The 20,010-nt window shown below is 53.1% G+C and overlaps 5 protein-coding genes across 5 annotated transcripts; 2 read left to right on the forward strand and 3 right to left on the reverse strand.

Annotated features, from left to right (window-relative positions):
• Positions 1-384: 384 nt before the first annotated feature.
• Positions 385-1,412, forward strand: N0V96_005984 (uncharacterized protein; the record flags this gene model as incomplete). Its single annotated transcript, XM_053198569.1, has 4 exons — positions 385-596; positions 828-924; positions 975-1,010; positions 1,068-1,412. The coding sequence occupies 4 exons, from the start codon at positions 385-387 to the stop codon at positions 1,410-1,412; spliced, it is 690 nt and encodes a 229-aa protein (XP_053043990.1).
• A 1,929-nt stretch (positions 1,413-3,341) lies between these two features.
• Positions 3,342-5,924, reverse strand: GEF1 (glycerol ethanol, ferric requiring protein; the record flags this gene model as incomplete). The annotated part of the gene is made up of 1 exon (XM_053198568.1): positions 3,342-5,924. One exon carries the CDS (start codon positions 5,922-5,924, stop codon positions 3,342-3,344), a length of 2,583 nt encoding a protein of 860 aa, XP_053043989.1.
• Positions 5,925-7,296: 1,372 nt separating this feature from the next.
• Positions 7,297-7,853, forward strand: N0V96_005986 (uncharacterized protein; the record flags this gene model as incomplete). The annotated part of the gene is made up of 2 exons (XM_053198567.2): positions 7,297-7,384; positions 7,525-7,853. 2 exons carry the CDS (start codon positions 7,297-7,299, stop codon positions 7,851-7,853), a joined length of 417 nt encoding a protein of 138 aa, XP_053043988.2.
• A 541-nt stretch (positions 7,854-8,394) lies between these two features.
• VPS15 (Serine/threonine-protein kinase) lies at positions 8,395-14,783 on the reverse strand (the record flags this gene model as incomplete). The annotated part of the gene is made up of 7 exons (XM_053198566.2): positions 8,395-8,640; positions 8,717-8,851; positions 8,946-9,206; positions 9,322-9,362; positions 9,445-9,523; positions 10,144-14,510; positions 14,570-14,783. 7 exons carry the CDS (start codon positions 14,781-14,783, stop codon positions 8,395-8,397), a joined length of 5,343 nt encoding a protein of 1,780 aa, XP_053043987.2.
• A 2,678-nt stretch (positions 14,784-17,461) lies between these two features.
• On the reverse strand, positions 17,462-19,337 carry N0V96_005988 (uncharacterized protein; the record flags this gene model as incomplete). Its single annotated transcript, XM_065757544.1, has 4 exons — positions 17,462-18,781; positions 18,834-18,996; positions 19,049-19,132; positions 19,186-19,337. 4 exons carry the CDS (start codon positions 19,335-19,337, stop codon positions 17,462-17,464), a joined length of 1,719 nt encoding a protein of 572 aa, XP_065613887.1.
• Positions 19,338-20,010: the final 673 nt, after the last annotated feature.

A 20,010-nucleotide genomic window follows, 5' to 3' on the forward strand; every position in this document is an offset into this window, starting at 1 on the left:
ACATACGCCAACAGTCGCCATCAGACTTTCCCAAACCGCCCTCCCGCGAACCCGTTCCTCTTTTCTCTGCGCGCACACTCTCTTCCGCACGTGGGTGCATCTGTCTGCAAGAGTCGCTGCCACACCGAAACCGCAGCAGCAGTAGTTAGCAGTGCACCGAGCTACCTTACCTCATCCCCCATCGCCAAGCCCACCACCAAGGCCGTCATCCATCCCGTCCCATCCAAGCAAAGCAGTAATTAGCAGGGATCACTCACACCAACACCCAATCTTCCTCCTCCTTCCTCTTCCTCTCCTTTCCCTCTCCACATAATGCTCCGCCAGCGACAACCCGCCGCAGCATCCGCCCCCGACCGCCGCTCTCAAAAGGATCAGATACCCACCATGGCCGCCGCGACAACGACAACCCTGGACAATGAGCGTAGTCCGCTGCTCCCACGCCACGAGGACGACGCACACAGCGAACCGCCGACCGAGGCAGAAGACGACGACGAGCAAACGACTGAGAGCATGGCTTGGGCACGACGGAATCAGTGGATTGTGCTCGCCGTTGCGAGCGGCGCCTGCGCTGCTTTCAACGGCGTGTTTGCAAAGTTGTGAGTTGATATTCTTAATTCGGCTCATTCGGGGGACTATCGAGTGTGATGCCAAGACTTTTTACCATTTTAAGTCGACATCACAACTTGAGAACCAGGTTCACTATTTTTCTTGACCAGAGCAGCTTGTTTCTTGCCTGGTAGCTCCATGAACTAAATGCGCTCATTTTGAGCGTCTCGGGCACACTTCTGTGCTACAGTGTGTTGAGCGCTTTACTTACAATCACATAGGACCACAACTGAGCTCACAACGACAATATCCCAAGCAATCTCCAACTTTCTTCATCTTCAAGATATCGAAGGCGCCTTTGAGGTTGTCATGCGAGCAGTGAGTTGGATCGAACAATTCTTCATTTCAAAATGCTAACCATGTCTCAGGTCTTTTTCGGTCTCAACCTCGTGTTCAACGGCATCGTAAGTTGCCCAGCCTACTCATCTCACCTACGTGAACTCAACTAACACTTACCTCAGATGTGGACTCTCTTCACAAAAGCACTGGCCAAGGGCCAGTCGACCACGCAGGTGTCCATCATGAACACGTCCTCCAACTTTGTCATCACCGCCATGCTTGGCTTCGTCATCTTCTCCGAATCGCTGCCGCCGCTCTGGTGGGTCGGCGCCGCCATGCTCGTCGCCGGCAACGTCATCATCGGCCGCAAAGACGAGGAGGCGGACAAGTCTGGCGACTATGCGCCGGTGCCGCAGCAACCGGGTCTCGCTCCCGTCCCGCTGGACGGCGGTGATGAGGACAAGGATTCAGAGGACGAGGATATTGTCGATTTGGGTGACTTGAACTCTGCGGAATACCGTGCTTGAGTTTGGACAGAGGCGATACATATAGGAAACCTTGTATATGTTTGCTTATATATACCATGCATGTTGGATAGATAGACAATACCCTAAGTTGGTTGAGATGAAGATTAGATGAACTTCAAATACTTTTGCTTGCTCGCATATCCATAAACCCACTGGCCACACACAAGTCAGAATATGTAAATAATCTGGCTCCTGGCTATCTACAAATCGACACGTTTGAGCTCCTCACGATGTAAACAAACCTCTATTAGCGATGCGCTATCAAGCTATGCTCGTTTTCCTTACATTAGATGAATATGGAAGAAAGAGAAAGAGAAAAAAAAAAGTGAGAAAAAAGTGATTCGAACCGGCATAAATAATGCTACAGCGAGACGCCAGGCATCTGTAGACTTTAAATGGCAGGTTCGCGTCAGTGAAGGAGAAGCCGCACGATGAACCACTGGCCCAAAGTGTACTTTCTCGCCCACCCCGACAGACTCTGTGACTCGGTGGGCTATGAAGGACGACGAAGAGTGTATTCGTGTGGGGCTGTGTTGGACCGCAGAGGTGCCTGGATGTGAAGTGTCTCCCAAGGTCAGTAAGAACCGCCGCCACCCTGTCTGCCCCTTCAACTCTACTTGACGAGGGAGATTACGCCTTGCCCCTGTACTTTTGTGAATATTGGGACCAGGTCTAGCTAGGAGAAGCGAAATGTCCGCGTTCTTGTGTTGGAGAGAACTTAGATCCCATCACTTCAGCTGAAATGCTCGTTAAAGCTTCTAAATGGGTAGGATGGAGAAATCGAGTAAAGGGTCGGCCAGCCATGCATATCGGAAACGAGAGTGAGGGCCCAGACAGAGGTGAGACAAAATAGACTCGACATCACGATCTCGCCCAAGTGAAGCGTAATCTCTTTGTACTAATGTAGTGGCTATGGCGTGGTTCGTAACCAATATTACTATAGCTGAGTGCAAAAGAATAGGCTGCCGTCCACGGCATTTATAGGACCTTGGGCCACCGTACGCTTTCACCCCTCAAGGCTAAAAGTATCGGTCGGCCATCGAACGGACGCTTCTTCTTAATGGCTGGTCAATCTCTGGTTCTAAAAAGGGCTGGCATATGAGCGTGGCTAGACAACCGAATACAACCTAGATGGCCTAAGTGAAAGGAATATATACCTTACATTGAAGGATAGCCCCCCAAAAAAAAATTTAAAAAATTTGATGATGTACTGACTCACTAGCATACGAACCGGCAAAAAGGAGAGAGTATCCGAGTTTCTTCTCCTTCCCTCCTATCACATATCACATCGAGGCTAGGTAGCCGAATAGTACATCAAGGAGTGCTACTACAGCAATATAAGTCCTCTCAACTATCCTCAACCATTCGGTTCTTCCTTCAATCATATATACAGAGATCAAAAGTGCCTTGGAACCAAAGGCTTAAAGCTAAAAAAGAGTTCACCCCCCCCCGGGTGCTGAACTGGGGGCTACATCTCTTGGTGCTCATGCTGGGATTCGAACTCGGGTACTCGCTAAGCCTGTCGTCGAGTAGGCTGGTTGGCGTATGTGTAAATTGATTGTTGACCATAAACCACTCCACCACCGATCCCAGTTTGACCTAACCTCTCGACCTAGAGAGGCGCCTGCTGGTGACGGGAATGGACCTGAGGGGGGGTATATACCCTTCTCGTATATTCAGATGGGAAGGTAGGTACGGTCGGTGAGAGGAGGGAAGGTACGATGTGATAGGTAGATGCGCTTCGCAGCAAGTTACACCGCAAATCTATTTGACGTCTATGTCCCCCAAACCCAATATGTTCGTAACTAACATTGTTGTGTACATACGCCCAAATGACCTTGTCCGTCCCTCCCCCTGAATCACACATTTCAAACTCCAAAGTTCCGAGAGTCGCCCGCATCAAATGAAATAAATCTAAAGAACCTTCCTTCATCGGTTCTCGAGCTCCAAAGCGCCGTCATCGACGTCGTCCTCGTCGCCGTCTAATATCTGCGCCCCAGCCGGCCTTCCACTACCGCTTCCGCCGCCGTTGCTGCCACTTCCACCTCTGCTTCCACCGCCAATGCCCCGTCGCTCTTCAAACGACGAAAGCTGAATTCTTCCGCCGGAAGCCATCGTCACCTTGTCAGAAACCCATCCAGCCGCACGCCGCATCGCACTCCATAACTTCTCCTGGCTCTCCGCAAAGGCAGAGTCGTCGCGCGGGTTCTCGGCGTGCTCGGCTGTGAACTGGTACTTGAGGCAGTCCTTCACCGTGACTAGACCCGACAGGCGGCCGTGGTACTCGACGAGCACGACTCGTGGGCCGATTTTACGGAATAGTTCCATGACGGTCTCGAGGGGTAGGCGCGGGTGCGCTGTGACGGGCGTGGTATCGATGTACCGACTGAAGTCAACCGACATGGTCGACATCGGGTCCAGGTTGACCGTCACGGTCGGCGTAAGCGGAGTAGTTGCGTTGAGTGACGCCGGCGGAGGTGAGAAGGTGCATCGGGCCTCCGGGTTGATGGGTCTCTCCCGCCGTACACGGTCAATGGCGTAGCGCAGCTCGGTGCGGCCGATGTAGCCGACGAGGATCTTTGAAGTCGTGTCCTCGACGATGGGGAAGCCCTGGTACTTGTCCTCCTTAAGAAGCTTCTCAAGCTCGGAGAATTCCATGCCGCTCACGGGCAAAGATGTAAGCTCCTTTCGCATCACTTCCGAGACGGGGACACCAAAGTTGTGCTCTTCCTTATTGTCTAGGAAGGGGAACCCGCTGAACCAGATCATCCTATCCGCAATGCCGCCCTTGCCGAACATTTCGCTGACGATCTTGGTCACGCCAACGACGATCATGGTTGGTAGAATGTACGTCAAGGCGCCGGTGAGCTCAAACATGATGACAACGACAGATACGGTTATGTGCATGATACCACTCAGCGCGGCAGCAGCGCCGAGGAAGGCGTATGTGCCGGGAGTGATACATGGCTCGTCTGGCTTACAAGCTGCGAAGAAAGCGCTCGTAGGGTTAGCCTCGTGAATGGCCTGAACAATGATACCCACTGTCCGCCCAAATGAAGCCCCAATGGCCATGGACGGAACGAAGATACCAGCGGGCACTTTGCAGCCGTATGAGATGATGACCAGCAGGATTCTGAGGATTGTAGCCAGAGCTAGTGACAAGATATTGGACAGTCTCTTGTCTGGCTCGCAAAGGCCGTGGTAGTCCTCAGCCCCTTCGCATTCGAGGAACAGAATTTCCATGCTCTCAGTCATGTCGATCCTCAGAAAGACGTTGGGATAGCAGATAATGGCAGTGCCGGCCGCGAGAATCGTTGCCTCCGCAATGGCGTATTTTGACAGGTACTTCTTCCTAAACGCCTGAGCCCTCAAATTCCACTTCATCACAAAGGCGCCGTATAGACCGCCAAAGATGCCCAAGATAATGTAAAAGACTACCTCAAAGAAGTGCCACGAGCGATCGTAGTGAACCTGGAACATGACGAGTTGTCCCGTCCTGAAGGGGTTCATGGCCGCAAGCACAGCCGTCGCCACAAGAGCGCAGAAGTAGCTGCGCCACAACGTCTTGAGGGGAAAGTAGTTGGACATCTCTTCTAGAGAGAAAAGCACTCCGCCAATGGGGCTACCGAACGCAACGGCGACACCAGCAGCAGCGCAGGCGCTCAGTATCTCCCTCGTCTTGGAGGCGTTGCGTCGGTACTTCTCGAATAAGCGAGAAATGACGTTTCCGGTACACACGGCGTAATGCACACTGGGACCTTCCTTGCCGACGGATAGACCAGAGGCGATGGCCAGGGGGAGACAGACGGACTTGATCACAAGCGTCCAGAATCCCAAGAACCCCTTCATAACGAAGCCCGCAATAATGCACTTGATCTCAGAGATACCCGATCCCGCGGCATACGGCGCAAATGACTTCACGAGAGTGGCCGAGGTGAAGGCGAAGAGGGCGCCGACGACGATGTAGATAACGTAGTTTGCTGGGCCGAACCCCGTCCAAGGATGCCACTCGTCACATCCATTGTCCTCTCCCCAGCAGCAAAAGTTCTCGTTCAGGTAAAACGCCGTTGTGCAATGTCCCATTTTGATATCGGACAACCACTCCGTAATGATGTTTAGAAATGCAGCATTGAGCCCAATGGCGATACCAATCAGCGTGACGACGAGCCAACCCTGCGCAGCGTCGTAGGACTCGCGCAGACGATACCTCCAACCCGCCGCCTGGCCCGTGTCGAGCATGCCCGCGCGCCGCCTCCGACGCAGCTTCTTGCGCGCCTGCTCCCTGGCAGCATCTTGTACCCAGTCTATGGTGGTGAAGTCCTCGTAGCGCTTGATCTCGGCGATCTCGTCCTCGATCTGCTGCTGCTGATGACTCGCGGGCGGGGCGCCGGCGGCCTCGTCATCGTGCTCGCTCTGCTCGGCGGTCGAGACAGCAAAGGATATCCTCGAGCTGATGGAAGGGCGCGGGGGCCGGTGCGGGCTGTGCGAGAAGGATGTGCTTCGGGAAGTCATTATCGCATCCGCGCCGTGCTCATGTTCGCGGCGGTCGAGGATTCGTGGTGAAGGGGCGGACGTCCCAATGGGTGTCGTCCTCGGAGTTTGGCTGCTTTTTCGTTTGCTTTGGCTCTTGTTGTAATAAGACTTCGTTTGGTATCTAGTTGTAGTTGTTCTCCAGGCAGGCCTTCTTTGCTCGCCAATCACCAAGAGTAGGTAGGTAGTTGTAGTCGCAGGCTGCGGCGACGAGGCTAGTCGGGTGAGCAAGGATGATGAGGACAGTGATGGCCGATTTGCCGTCTCCCAGCTAATTGGGGCACTGGGGACGCTGCGAACGTCTCCAATGTGGCGGGGGCTTCCCTGCAATTGGCGTTTAAGCTTCCACTTACCTCGCCCGGTACGCTGCACAACAGCGCGTTTTTAGTGGTCGCGTCCCAGTGGCCTTTTTGGCGCGACTCTATCAAAAGTGATTCCCTCTCTCCTTGACGACCACATCTGAAAAGACATCTCACATCCACGAATCCAACAACCAACGATAACACGACAGTAGCTAAGCAAGTAAATCATTGCGTCAAACCGTATCAGCTCAATTAGGTAGGACGAAGCAGACGCGATCGTTGACGCCGGTATCTCTCCAACCCCTTATTCTCCTCGGCGGGCACTCACGCCAAAGTCCAATCAGGTAGGCTGTTCTTCTTTTCCTTCACCAAGAACCACACTTCAAACCTATAGCACGGCAATTTTCGACAAGAGCATGAGACTTGGCATTGTGTGTATCACGAGGACGTCATAAGGTGAACCTCAGATGCATTCTTGGGCTCACTTACATGCACCCGGCCATTAGACTGGATTTGCATGAGCTCCGGAGATGGCCTCTGTTGCCTGGCCTTCGTTGGGCACTCTATGAGAGGTCGACCAAGTCCTTCAGTCAACTCGGTTCCATTCCACGTTCCCGCATATTTAAGCACCTTGGAAGGTCTTATCACCTTACACGAGCTCTCATACCAAAGCCCATGGTCTCCTATACCTAGTAGCTAACATCAATCAAGGCACATCACCTGAACCTCGTCTCCTGACAATACACCACTCACATCCCATCTCAACTCACAATGCCTCCCAACAACAACGCGATACCGCCCAGAAAGGAGGTCACAGGCCAGCCGGCCTTGCCCCGTTAGTCACTCACCTCCTCCTTCCACAGTATCACAACCTTTTCTGACAGCCCCTGACAGTGGCCCGCGTGAAGAAGATCATTGGCACAGATCCAGACATTGGAATCTGCTCAAACAACGCGGCTTTTGTAATCACTCTGGCAACGGTATGATGCTTCTGCCGACGCACTTCCTCGTATCTCTTCGAAGGCGTATACTGACTATTCACTCAAAAGGAAATGTTCATCCAGTACCTCGCCGCCGAGGGCCATAACATGGCAAAGGCAGAGCGCAAGCCCCGTCGTAACGTTCAATACAAAGACCTGTGTACGTGACTTTTGCGAAGTAATATCCTGCTTCTTCTTCAATCTTGCCTACGACCACCTCAAGGCCACCCCTGAGGTGTTGAATCTGAGTTAGCAGAAACAACATTGGAAAGCCACTAACAAAGCAAACGCACCCTCCAGCAACCGCAGTCAACCACCACGACAACCTCGAGTTCCTCGAGGACGTCATCCCCAAGACGGTCCCCTACAAACAAATCAAGGACTCGGCCGCCGCCGCGCGCCTCAACCCTAGGAAAGCCGACCAGGAGCCCAAGAAGCGGCAGTCGACCCTCAAAACCAAGGGCGCCAACGCAGGCGCTTCCAGCAACAGCAACGGTGTCAATGGCTCAGCCACCGCCGCCGTCTTGGACCCAGTCACGGCTGTCATTCACTCCGACGACCCCAGCGCCCAGCTGGTCGCCGAGGCTCGTCGTGCGGCTGGTGACGAGGACGTTGACATGACGGGATAGGGGAAAGTTCTAGTCCGTTCTTCTTCTCCGACACTCCCTTGGAGGGTCAGCCGCCCTCCCCCCTTTTTTCCTTGAGCTGAGTGGGCATCTGAAAGCTTGGCAGACTGTTGTTTGCGATTGTTTATACGGGATAGGGGCACCTTAGTCAATGAGCTTGGGTCTAAAGAGCCAATATCATAATAGCCAGAAACGCAACATTCACCAACGAGGGGGAAAGAGGACACAAAATATTACGAAGTGTACGATGAATAATTGGTACCCTTTTCTGCCACCGAATGAGTATCGAATGCTTCACTTCTCTCCCCAGATCCAACGAACCCTTCATACAACAGCAATAGGGGGAAGGAGTTCGTTTTTAACCCAAAGTATCCCTTTTTTGGTTCTTCATCAACAAAACAAACGCCAGTCCATGACATGACCCGTTTTTTTTCCGCAACCATAGTTGAAGTTGCCTCGTACCTCTCCCTCAAGTGCATCCTTCTTTCTCAAAAATAAGAGGAATCCGAGGGGGTGGGCCTTCCTCCTGCCGCAAACAAATCACTCAGTCCTCCATGGTAGCGTCCCCGTCCAGGTGTACACCCGCCGGGATAGTCCCCTCGGTTAACATCTTCTCCAGCCGGATAATCTCCTGCAGGCTGTCGGCTTTCTTGATCATCTCCTTCAACCGCTCCTTCTCTTTGTCCGTGAGCTTTATCCTCGAGAGCTTCGAGGGCGCGGCGCCGCCACCGGCCGTACCATTGGAGGCTGCGGCGGCGATGTCAAGCTGTTTGGACTTGTTGCCCATGATCTGAGAACACACGCCAGAATGAGTTTCGAGTAGACGTAAATCATGAAGGAGGGTTAGAAGAGGGCGTGGAACATACCTTGGCCGCTGCATCCGTAGGCTCCTCCGCCGTACCAAACAACTCCCTCGCCTTCTCCCTCTCCGCCTCCTTGACCTTTTGGTAATCCAGGAACCGCACAGTCGGACACCTCCAGACAACCCAGTATCGGTAGTTCTAAAGCCTCACTGTCAGCCTTCCGCCCCCCGTCGTGAATTCCCCCCTTTTTCCGTCAAGAAATGTTAGGGTAGGGTAAACAGTGAAAGCGCACCTCCTTCTTGGTCACCGGGTTATCCACCAACACCAAATGCGTCAACCGCTTGAACCCCGCCAACACGTCCAGGTCCGCGAGCTGCGCAATCTGGTTCGACGCCAGCACGAGCTGCTGCAGGTTCGGGATCGCATTGGGGAGCGAGGTCTGTATGCTCGCGACGCGGTTGTGTGCCAGCAGCAGCGTCGAGAGGCGCGTCGAGAGCGGGAAGTTGCCCAGGACCTGGATGTCGTTGTCGGTGAAGTCGATAGAGTCGTGGGGCTGTTGTTTGCGCAAGTTAGGAAAAAACGGTCCAGCCATGAATGATTCTTCTTTCCAGAGCTTTTAAACCAAGTAAAAAGTCTCAAGAAAAGAGGAAGGGGAGGGGGAAACTCACGCCTGCGACACCCAGATTCTCAATGGCCGGGATTCGATGTCCTATTCATTCCAACCGGCGCAAGACGCTATCAATTCTGGCCCTCAAAAAGTGTAGTATCTGCTCCTTTCACACAAAACGCACCTCGGAGATCAAGCTCTCGCTCCTTGAGCGGGTTCAGGTAGGAGAGCGAGCCCTTGATGAGCTCCGCCGTGAGCCTCATCTTCGGTTTTGGGCTTTCGGTTGGTGGCTATAGGTGATCTGGTTGTGCTGGGGGTTACCTCTGGGTTCGCCGTCTAAAGAAAACAATTATGATTCGTGGGCTCGATGATGTTGCGACTCGGGTTTGATCGTCGAGCTGTGTAGTCGGTCAGTTGCGCCGCCGCAATTCTCTTTCGTCGTCGCGTCTTGGGGCTGGTCGCGTGGGTATAATAATGGGTGGACAACTCGACGAGGCTGAAAAGTTGGCGGTCGAACAAGGTGCCTAAAATTTCCCGCCTGATTAGAGCTGCCATATCCCTGCGATTTCGTACGGTGCATTTCCTTCCCAACACGGTCCGCTCTTCACCATAAGCACACTCGGTCTGTGAGCATTGATTGATCACGCACTGTGTCATCCACACCTTTCGACTGCGTCTTAGTCCAGCAGTGTTGAATAGACACGAACATATATTCAAGACCTGACACTAAATCAACGAAGATCCTAAAATCTTCTGGTGGTCTTTCAAAAGACCCCAACTCCTTACCCAATTTAGTATAAATCTTGTAAAATTTATTCACTAGGTATCTATGTTCGAAGAACCCTCGACCAAACGCCCAAGAAGCAATCCGCTATGAAAACACAAACACTACGCCAGATCGGTCTACCGAGAGCGTCATGCTATACGGGAGTTCAAGCAGCGCAACATCCATAATCGAATCCAAGTGAGACCGCAGAAGCTGCTGCTGCTGAAGCGAAATCACAGTCGAGCGCGGCGGTCGCCCACTGGTCGCCGTGCCCTTTCCGCTAACCGCCGCATTCGGAGCCGTCGGCGCTTGTCGTGGGATCCTCTCCGTGTTCAGCGTCATGGCCGTCGTCGGATGAGAGGCTGTGAACGTCGGCTTCGGATCCTCCCCTTGCAGCCCGCTGTAGACCACGGAACTTTCTATGCGAGACAAGTCCCAGAATCGTAACTTCTTGTCCGATCCCGCGGTAACGATGAATGCATGCCGTACGTCGCGTGAGTCCTCCGAGGCGCCTGTGCCTACTACCATCGCACGAACACCTCGGTCTTTATTTCCGGTACCGCTTGGCTCAATGTTGGTAGCAAATCGCCCAAGCATACCTTCAGGCTTGTCCTCATCCACTTCCCAAGCCTCGTATCCCTTCGGGCCCTCCTTATTGCCTCCAACGCGGTAGATCTCTCTGCAAATTGTGCGCTCTAGGTCCCAGACGGTGACTTCGCCCTGGCCCGTTCCACCAGCAACGCAGATCCATTTGCCTCTGCCCTTGCTCGGGTGTATGCATAGCCTGTAGATGGAACTCTTGCCCGGAACGCCCCAGCCCTTGAGTCTCATTCGGAACCTTAGGTCCCAAAGGTCTATTACTCCGTGAGTTGTTCCTACGCATAACCAGTTTCTCTTACGATCGACACAGAAACACGTAGGTGTACCATGGTGGACCGGATTCTCCAGCGTATACAGCAGTGACATGGTCCGGAGGTCGATGCCGAGAATCCTGGAGCGATTCGTCGCAAGGAGCATCACCGAGGTAGATTCCACTTTGAAATGCTCACACCACACTGCGTACTCGTCTTCTGGAAGCTGATACTCCCGGAGAAGGCGGAGTTTCCCATACCGCAGCGTACCACTTGCCGAGACGGTTTCGACCTTGACGATGTGAACGCTTCCATCGCTGGCGCAGCTGATGAAGCAGTGCGTGTTCTCAATGAAGCACAACGCAAGCACCCTTGCCCCATCGGCATGCTTGTGGCTTTGCCTTGATCGGTGCGTGATGTTCTTCTCGAGGCGGGCACTATCCCAGACTCTGACGGAGCCATCATCGCCTCCTGTGATGAAGAACACATGATCTGGAGACACCACCAGACGGTTGATTGAGCCGGTGTGTTCAGCAAACGTAGCAACCATGCGTCCCTGTGGGCGCCACGGCTCGTCACCTGGCTGTCCCACTGAGCGATTCGTTTTCCTACGTGTGATAGGGGTCACCATCGGTCCGAACTCGGCGATATCGTGAGGGTAGTTGTCCTGGTACATCGAATCGAGCATTTTTAGAATGCTGGGGTCGGTTCCCTCGTAGGAGTGATTGGGTCTTAGTTTGGCCACGACACTTGCAGTGCTGGTTCGACGATCTTGTATGTTTGGCCGAGCAAGAGGGGCCGGGGCAAACGGACCTTCCACTTGGCCAACAGCATTTGCACCCGACATGCCAGTCTCTGGCACGCTCTTATTGCTGTCTTTACGGTCCAGAAGACTAAGAGCACTGGCCTGGTGGCGAATGGCCCTCCGAGTTGCATATGGCTGATCATGGATAGAAGCCCCATCGTCTGTCGGGCTACCAACCGTGAGCTTGCCCTGCCCAGTCGAAGCGCGTCTCGCAGGATCAATCTCTCTTACACGAGAAACATCACGCGAAGTAGACCCCTGGTCTTCCACGACGCGAGTCCGGAGACTGTTGAGAGCTGCAAACCGTCTCCTTCCCGTCGAGTCATCGATCGTCATGGAAGCATCCAGAAGAGCATCAGCAATGGTGTACGGGCCCTTTTGGTTTGACTCGGGTGTGAAGGTGGACTGCTGCAGGGGCTCCTCGTCAAAGAATACTGTCTGCGGCGTGATGCCCAGACTCTTGAGGGAGATCACTTCGTTGAGCTTGGCCGGTTCGCTGTCCATGCCATCTCGCGATTTCATCTTGCTGATTCGCCAGATGAACTCTCGCAAGACAAGGAGTTTGAACTCGTCGTCGGGACCGAGGCCGAGGTTCCGAAGACGCCCAAGCCATAACTCGTCTTCATCGTTCCGCGAGACTTTGCTCAGCGTATCCTTAGACGACCGACTGCTGATAGTCTTGGGGAGCGATCCGAACGAAAATGACCTGAGCTGCTGCGTCAGCTTCCAGAAGACGCCCTTGTCGGTCTTGAGAGCCCAAACTAGGGCCTGATCAAATACGGCTCTCGACATTGGCCGCTTCAAAGCGTCCAACAAACTGAGCTCTGAAAATGCAGGAACCATTCCAGTCTTAAGGTACTGTTTGACCAGAGGATACACGATGCACCTAACGTCTGCTGGAGACAAGAAACGAGTCGTCTCAGACAAGAACTCCGTCGCAGATTCCCGGATCCATTGGTTGGGATGCATCGTAAATCGAGCAACAACGTCAATAAGCTCCCAAATCTTGGTTTTGGAAAGAAGCCCCAGTCGTGCCAGCTGTGCCAAAGAATGCAGAGCTGCTTGTACCACGAACTCCTCTGGATCAGTAAAGGCCTGCACCATGAGCGGCAGCATGAACTCCTCGAGGCTGACGCTTCCCACCACGCTGGCTATGCTGACGATGGTTTCGAAGAATGCACACTTCAGCATCCAGTCTCGGTCGTTCAAGTAGGTGTTTAAATGGGTCAGAAGAATGTCGTTTGCCTCTGCGGGACCAAAGAAGAGGCACAGATCGGGCACAGAAGTCAAGAACGCCCTGCGAACAGAAACGTCCGAATCCTCCACGAGTGCCTTCGTATGAAGCTCGAACATCTCGTAGAGCTCCCGTTGTGCATCGTCGAACAGCCCGTCAAAGGCAGCCTCAGCTTCAATTCCTGGCTCGAGCTCAGGGTCAGCTACTGTCAGGGTTCCATCTGACTTGAGGGTTGCCGCGAGCTCCAAGTACCGGGCAGCTGTGGTCGCAAGGCTTCCGATACAAGACGCATAGGTTGCTCGTACCAACGGGCTGGCCGGTTTCGAGGGTGCAATCAATGCACTTTGCAGTCGAGGTAAGATGTACTCGACAAAGATGTGCGAGTTGACAGGAGACACCACTCGGACTAGGTGTAACAGCTGAGATATTGACCGGAGGGCCGCGATGACCACAAGTTCCGACTTATCATTAAGAAGCGTTATAAGGTATGGCAACACGCGGTCTAGCTTAGCTTCGTCTGTGATTCTCTCGGAAAAAGCGAGCAATACATCACAGGCTCTGATCTTCGACGCCGCCCTAGCCGTGTTACGGAGGGATGAGACAATCAGCGTGAGGAAGATTAAAGTCCCGTCGTCTTCTGGCGGGTCGGACGTCCCAGTGATGTACTGTTCATGGTTTGGTATGTTGAGGCGAACAGGGAAGTGGCCCAACCCCAGCTTGCCAGCCAGGGGCTCGACTTGCATCGGGCGTTTGTCGTTTGGATAACCGAGAAAGTAGGATATTTTGTCAAAATCGAGGAATACGCGGTCGATACGATCATCCGCTTCTCCTAAGTTCCTCGTCGCACCAGATATAGGACTGTTCCCAGATGAAGGATCCGTAATCAACTCCATGTACTGGTGAAGGAAGTTGTAGAAATACTCGGGAAAGACCTTCTTCTTCCAGAAATCCAAATATTGCTCTGCAGAGTACCGGCGTTCGGGGTCAAGCTGAATCATGTGCGATATCATATCCCGCAAGTCCTTGTCCGGGATACGACTAATCTGAGAAATGACTGGATCGTACTCGCCCTTGCGGAACTTGTATAATGAACTGAGTGTGAATATAGGCGACTCCAAGAACATCTCGGCAATGACGCAGCCGGCACTGAAGACATCCATAGCCCACGTAAGCTTCGCGTCCTTGCTGTTAACGTCCTCCGCTGCGACGAAGCGTTCGGGCGCCACATAACATGTTCGTCGTCCGGATGTGTCAAAGTAGTATGAGAAGTCGCCTGGATTGTCGTCGGGCAGCAGGATGGGCTTGAAAGGTGCAGAGAAGTCGGAGAGGTACAGCCAGTTCCAAGATGTCACCAGCGTGTTCTCCGTCTTGATGTCGCCATGATAGATGTCTCGAGCATGGCAGTCGCGCAGGGCGCACAGCAGCTGGAAAGCAAGCCATTTCTTCTCGATATCCTCCAGGAACGGACGAGTACTCATGCGATCGTAGAGGGAGTTGTAGAGGAACTGTCGGACTAGATAGCCATTCGTTTCGGTCTCGACGATCCGGTGGAAGCCCAGCGCATTGGGCACATCGGCCAGGCCGCTACGTTGTTCTGAGGAGAGTCAGTCATATGTTCAGCGATCTCTGCAAACGTTTCAGAGGCCGGCTCACTCTCTATGTCGCGTTTGTACTTCCCCAGAGGCATCGGGGTGTACGGCTTGACTAGGACTTTGACAAGAGCGACTCCATCGTGATGCCTCGCGCGTATGCTTTTCATGAAGCGCGCATTTCCGATACTCTTCTCGTACACAAGGTCGGAGAGCTCGGGTATATCGATGCCCGCAGAGCCTGCGGAGGGCGTCGCCAGAGAGAAACCTTGGCCCATGGCGGGCAGAGATAGCTCGACTGCTCGGGAAGCTATGCGATTACTGGGTCGGTGTGGTGGAGAGCGGTCATGTTGGGGAAGGCAAATCGCGAGAAGCAGTCATTTGACCTAGTTTCACCAACATACGAGACTCTATTTGTGGCAGAGTTCTCGTTGCGTCGTGAAAATTGACGAGTTGTTGGTAAAGATGCCTTGCAGCAGTGATGCAATCACGAGTGCAGTTAGGTCACCGTCCCCCAGATCAAGCAAGGTACCTGCCGCGGGCGGAACGCAGGCTGTCCACTTAAGCAATCAGTACCTTACCTTACGTGGTACATCGGCCTCCCGCCGTCTTTAACCTCCGCACCGCGTACCCGTAAACCTGGCCCGTGCTTCCACCCCTGCCAGGCCTAAGTTGAATGATTGAAGCTCACCCGGTAGCTTAATCCCATATGCATAGAAACTCGAAGGAGGTAGACGACAGCTTACAAAGCTCGATCTGCAAACTCTCATTCAAGCACAAGTGCTAACTCTGTCCGCGTCTACGGACGGATCAAGAATAACTTATACGCAAGGCTAATTATCTAGCAATGCAACCTGAAGGAGCCCCCAAAGCTGGTGTATCTACCCCCAGCGTCCTCACTGTGTCATGCTTGCTCAACCCATAGAAAAACCGTTTCGTATACTGATATTCCCAACTTCGTGATTGATGTGTATACTCCATTTTAAGCACCGTATTATCACAGTATCATCTAGACTCAAGCAGGAGTAATGCTTCCAAGAACGTCAGCAGTAGCTGCCCCAGACAGGTGGGTTACACACAGCTCTCGTACCGTAACATCAATCGGAAACCAGCTTAACCAAGAAAGTGAGAGAGAGAGACACACACAAAACGTAAGCTGCTTGTATAAGTGACAGCTTCCCAGCGAATCAGCGCGCAACAAGAGCGCCCAACGATCGCCTAGTTGCGAGATGGCACATGTCAAGATCTCCCCGAAGCGGAAACCTCCTCATACCTTACCGCGTAAGGTGGGAGGAGCTTGAAGAAAACCAACCCCTCAAAAGACCCCCCAAACCCCCACCTCGACGCGCGCCGCAGCAGTAAGAACATAGAAGTCGAACGGCCACCGCCTTCGCCGGGAGGTAACCCGGCCGTCTCGGCGTTCCACGTCATTGGCGAAAGACAAACCTACTTCTTCCATTCGTACGAGATAAGAAGAAACGGCAGGTCTCAGAAGCCAGAGTAAAACCCCCCCTCTTTTTCGGAGAAACACCTTGATATTGGAAAGAATAGCCCGCCGGTATTATTCCCAAGCGGCAACCCTTTCAAACACGACAAGCTGCTCATTTTGGCAGCAAACCCTTCAACTTTTCCCTTTCTCACCCAATACCAGGCCTGTTCCATGATCCCCCAAACTGCGCAATCCGAAGCGAGGGGGAGGTAGGACAGCAAGAGTCATGACTGTCCATCAAAAGTGGATGACTCTGTAGATACAGTTCGTCTGAAGAGCTACGCCATACCTACGATGCCCATGTCATCAGTGTCAAGATCTAGGTCTAAAAGTCTCATGCCACCAAACTCTCTTTCCAGCCCTAGCCTCACCGCCAAATTCCACTTTCACAAACGCCCCCCCGTTGTGTCAGCATTTCTTGTGCTTCTTAATTCGCGATCTTAATCTTCCTGGATCAGGGACTCTCCCGACGGAGCACAAGCTGAAAGAAGCTGCTCATGCGCGCGTGACCAAAAGAGTTTCAGCTCCCGATGCGGATGAAACCATTTAGGGTAGCATCAGCGGCACGAATACCACACTATCACGTCTGCCTCACAGCCGTCAGCTATAGGAAGAAGCCTCATCAGTGTGAGAGAACTCTCTTTGGTATTTGAGCTAAGTAAATTGAGCGGCTATCCAGTAGGTTACAGGAGGAAGCCAAAGTAATATCGTCAGGCCATGTGTAGCAGGATAGGTTTCGCGCCGCAACGGCCAACGATTAAGACGAAATCCGATTCACCTCCTCAAAACCATCTGCCCAGGCTTTGTCATTGTCCTGGCCTTCACCTAGTCGATCAAGAGTCGATGTGGCGACTAGATGACACCAAGGACGACGAACCAGACATATCAGCTGTTGCAGGCTCAGCTCTTCTGACCAAGAAGTCCGCCATTAAGTATGTCGCATAGGCCCTCCCCGACCTCTTACTACTCCACAAACATCAGTACCTCGTCACCGCACCATGGGTATATAAGTCGACTGTTCGAAATGAAAGGGGAGGGCGCATTGCGTGCGTGTTCGTCATAAAATTAAGATCGCGTATCGTTATCTCATCAGAACCACTCGCATGGGGTACTGGAACTGGTCTGTGGAGGCTTCCGAGTGGCCGTCGTGATTCGAAGCGATGCCGCGTTGAAGAAGAAAGTTTCGTTCGTTCGTCTAGGATTGATGACATTAGGCGGGTCGTCGCAGAAATGTAGTTACTTCGTCTCTATGTGCAAAAAGCCAAGGGAGTCAAGTGAACTGCGGTCGGTGGAAACGTTAAGCACGTTTCATTAAGAGTCGCTGGTCAATGTCGCCCGAGGGGAATTCCGACCTCTCTGTGAGGCCGAAGTCAATACAAGCTCGATGCCTCAACGCCGTAGCCCATGCTGAAAAGACAACTATTTTCGTTTAGGTGTATGCAAAACTCAGTAAATGGTCTTGCTTTTTCATGAAAAAGATGAGTGTCCTTGGTGAGCGCTGGAACCTTCAGTCGAGACATCTCCCTCAATAGTTTTCCTCCAGTGTTCTGGCAAGCAGACGCAAACAAGGGGGAAGGCCTTGATCTCGCCGCTCACAGGCGGCGAATTGTCTTGATGTCGGCCAGAGGTGTTGGAAACACCGCTGTCTCGTTGGGCCTGTCGTCGAGCTTCCCATTCATCGGCCCGCTCATCCATCAGAATACCCGTTGCCCAACCGTCATCCCAGATACCCACAATCTTGAGCATATCGCCGCGTTCGAGAGTGAATTCGTCGGGGGCACGGGGTTGGTAGGCCCAGAGTGTAGCGACTCTATCACCAGGGTGAATGTCGTCTTGAGAGTAGTAATCCTTGAAGAATGGCAGCTGCTCAGATTGCTGGCTAGCCATGCCTTGTGGGGACGACATTCCGGCGCTCGTGGGCGATTGTGGATCCGCGAGGACTGAGCTACTGGACAGAGATCCCGTCCTCCGGATGTTCGTGGGAGGGGGTCGTAGAACACCGGCTCTGGATTCCGACTCGGGGCTGTCTCCAAATTCAGACGAAGACGGATCGTCACCTCTCCTCCTGCCCGTCATATATCCTGCTGCTCCTCCAGCGGCGGCGGCCATGAGGGGGCCGCTGTTGCGACTAGGCGGGACAGGAGCTGGGTCTGATGCGCTCTCCAAAGCTGACATTCGGGCGATTCGGCCGCCGGGCAAGACTTCGTACCCGCTCGTGGTCTGGGCCGGTGCTATCTTAACCGTAGACGGTCCTTGCCTAGAGGGTGACGGTTGGTTGAACACACTGCCCTTCTGGCTCCCACGTCTTCTTCTTTTGGCGAGCAAGATGCAGGCGAAGATGAGGCCGGCAAGCAGCAGGGCGCCGACCACGCTGCCGATAACGATACCGGCAATGGCACCACCGGATAGCCCTTTGGATGCAGCTGCCGTATTTGACGGGGTCGCGGTCGCCGTTGCCGTGGGGGGTGCGAAGGTCATGGTAGGGAAAATGGAGGGCAGCGTGACTCCGGCGCAACGCTGGTCGATGTTCGAGTTGTAGCAGCATGTGTCAGTAGAGTTAATACCACCAGACGCGCAATAGGAGCACAATCCCACGGTGCTGTTGCCGTATCCACAGTTCTCCTTTTCGTTGGCGATGCCTTGAATGCAGTTGGATGATGAGAGAGAGCCGGCAGGCAGAGCGCAATTGGTGAAGTCTGCTCGGATTTGATTGACAAGATTGCTGCCCGGATTGCCACAGAGACTGCTGTCCGAGGTGAGCAGAGCCTCACTTTGTGCGAATTCGGCCTTTGATTCACGTTAGCAGCCGCAACTACTACTAATTCCATGTTTCACTTACACAAGTGTCGGCGCACACGGGTCGTGAGTTGGATGCAGTCAAATTGCATGCGTCGATCGAATTCTGGACAATTGAGTTGCAGACAACCGTAGCCGTGAAACGTGCATATAGCTCGTCCGGGTTGGTAAGATTGACATTGCTACAGCCAAGTAGTGTTTGATACCTGGGTACGTGTGAGCAAAAGCGTTTACGAAATCGCCGACGGATGAGCTTACTTCTCCCGCACATATGTTGTCTCAAGATAAGACGACATCTGCTGATCAAATGTTTCCCTGCTGGACACATACTGAAGGAAAGGGCTATCAAGGGTGGTCAGTGTTAGGTCGCGGAGAGTGGCGATTGCACAACGTACAAAATCCCCGCCACAAAGCCTGTTGTCGAAACGGATGCTGATTGAAAAGCTGAACATGTCGTCGATCCCTGCAGAGAAATACAGCTTGACTGTGCTGAGACCACTGCCGCGGACAGCACTGACGAAAGTGCTGCTCTCGCTATTTGACCCATCACTCTTCCTCTGCCTGTAGGCTTTCCTTTGCCGGTGGTTGAAATTGTCGTTCCGTAACTCGTGGCCGCCAGCTAGGAAGGCTTGATTTGAAGTTGTTGATCAGAGAAGGATCCCGTTCATGACTATCTTTCCAAGATGTCACAGATCGTCGTCCCGAAGGAATTTCTTGGTGGGCCGAACGGGAGATCGTCGTGAATGTTTGACAGCTAAAGTAAAGAGTGCCTGTGGCTCTGAGAGATGCTTGACGAGTGATAGTCGTAACCAAAAAGGATTCGGGCGTTCATTCAATTGATTTTGTAAAGAGGCCGAATCGTCTTCACTGAGCTGTTGTTGTTGTTGTCGTCGGGAAAAGAGGCGAAACGGGGAGTAGGTGGTTGCTCAACCGGTGTCAATTGAGGAAATAGCTCCAGGTGGGGACCAAGGAAGGTGAGATGCTGTCGAATGCTCGGGAATTGGGTCGCGATTAACGTATTGACATGGAAATCGGATTGAGATTTCGTCGCAGGAAGGAGGTTGAGGGTAGGTTGACCAAGAGATTTAGAAATAGGTACTCGAAGAACTGCACCACTAGGTCGGTGGGTTGCGAGAGATAAGAGGCTGAACGAGAGTAAGTAAGTGAAGGCAAACAAAGGTTGATTGACGATATTCGGGCAGGAATACAATTAGGAGGAT

Source organism: Colletotrichum fioriniae, assembly GCF_027942845.1.
Source record: "Colletotrichum fioriniae strain IMI 355084 chromosome Unknown scaffold_6, whole genome shotgun sequence".
NCBI classification, from domain to species: Eukaryota; Fungi; Ascomycota; class Sordariomycetes; order Glomerellales; family Glomerellaceae; genus Colletotrichum; species Colletotrichum fioriniae.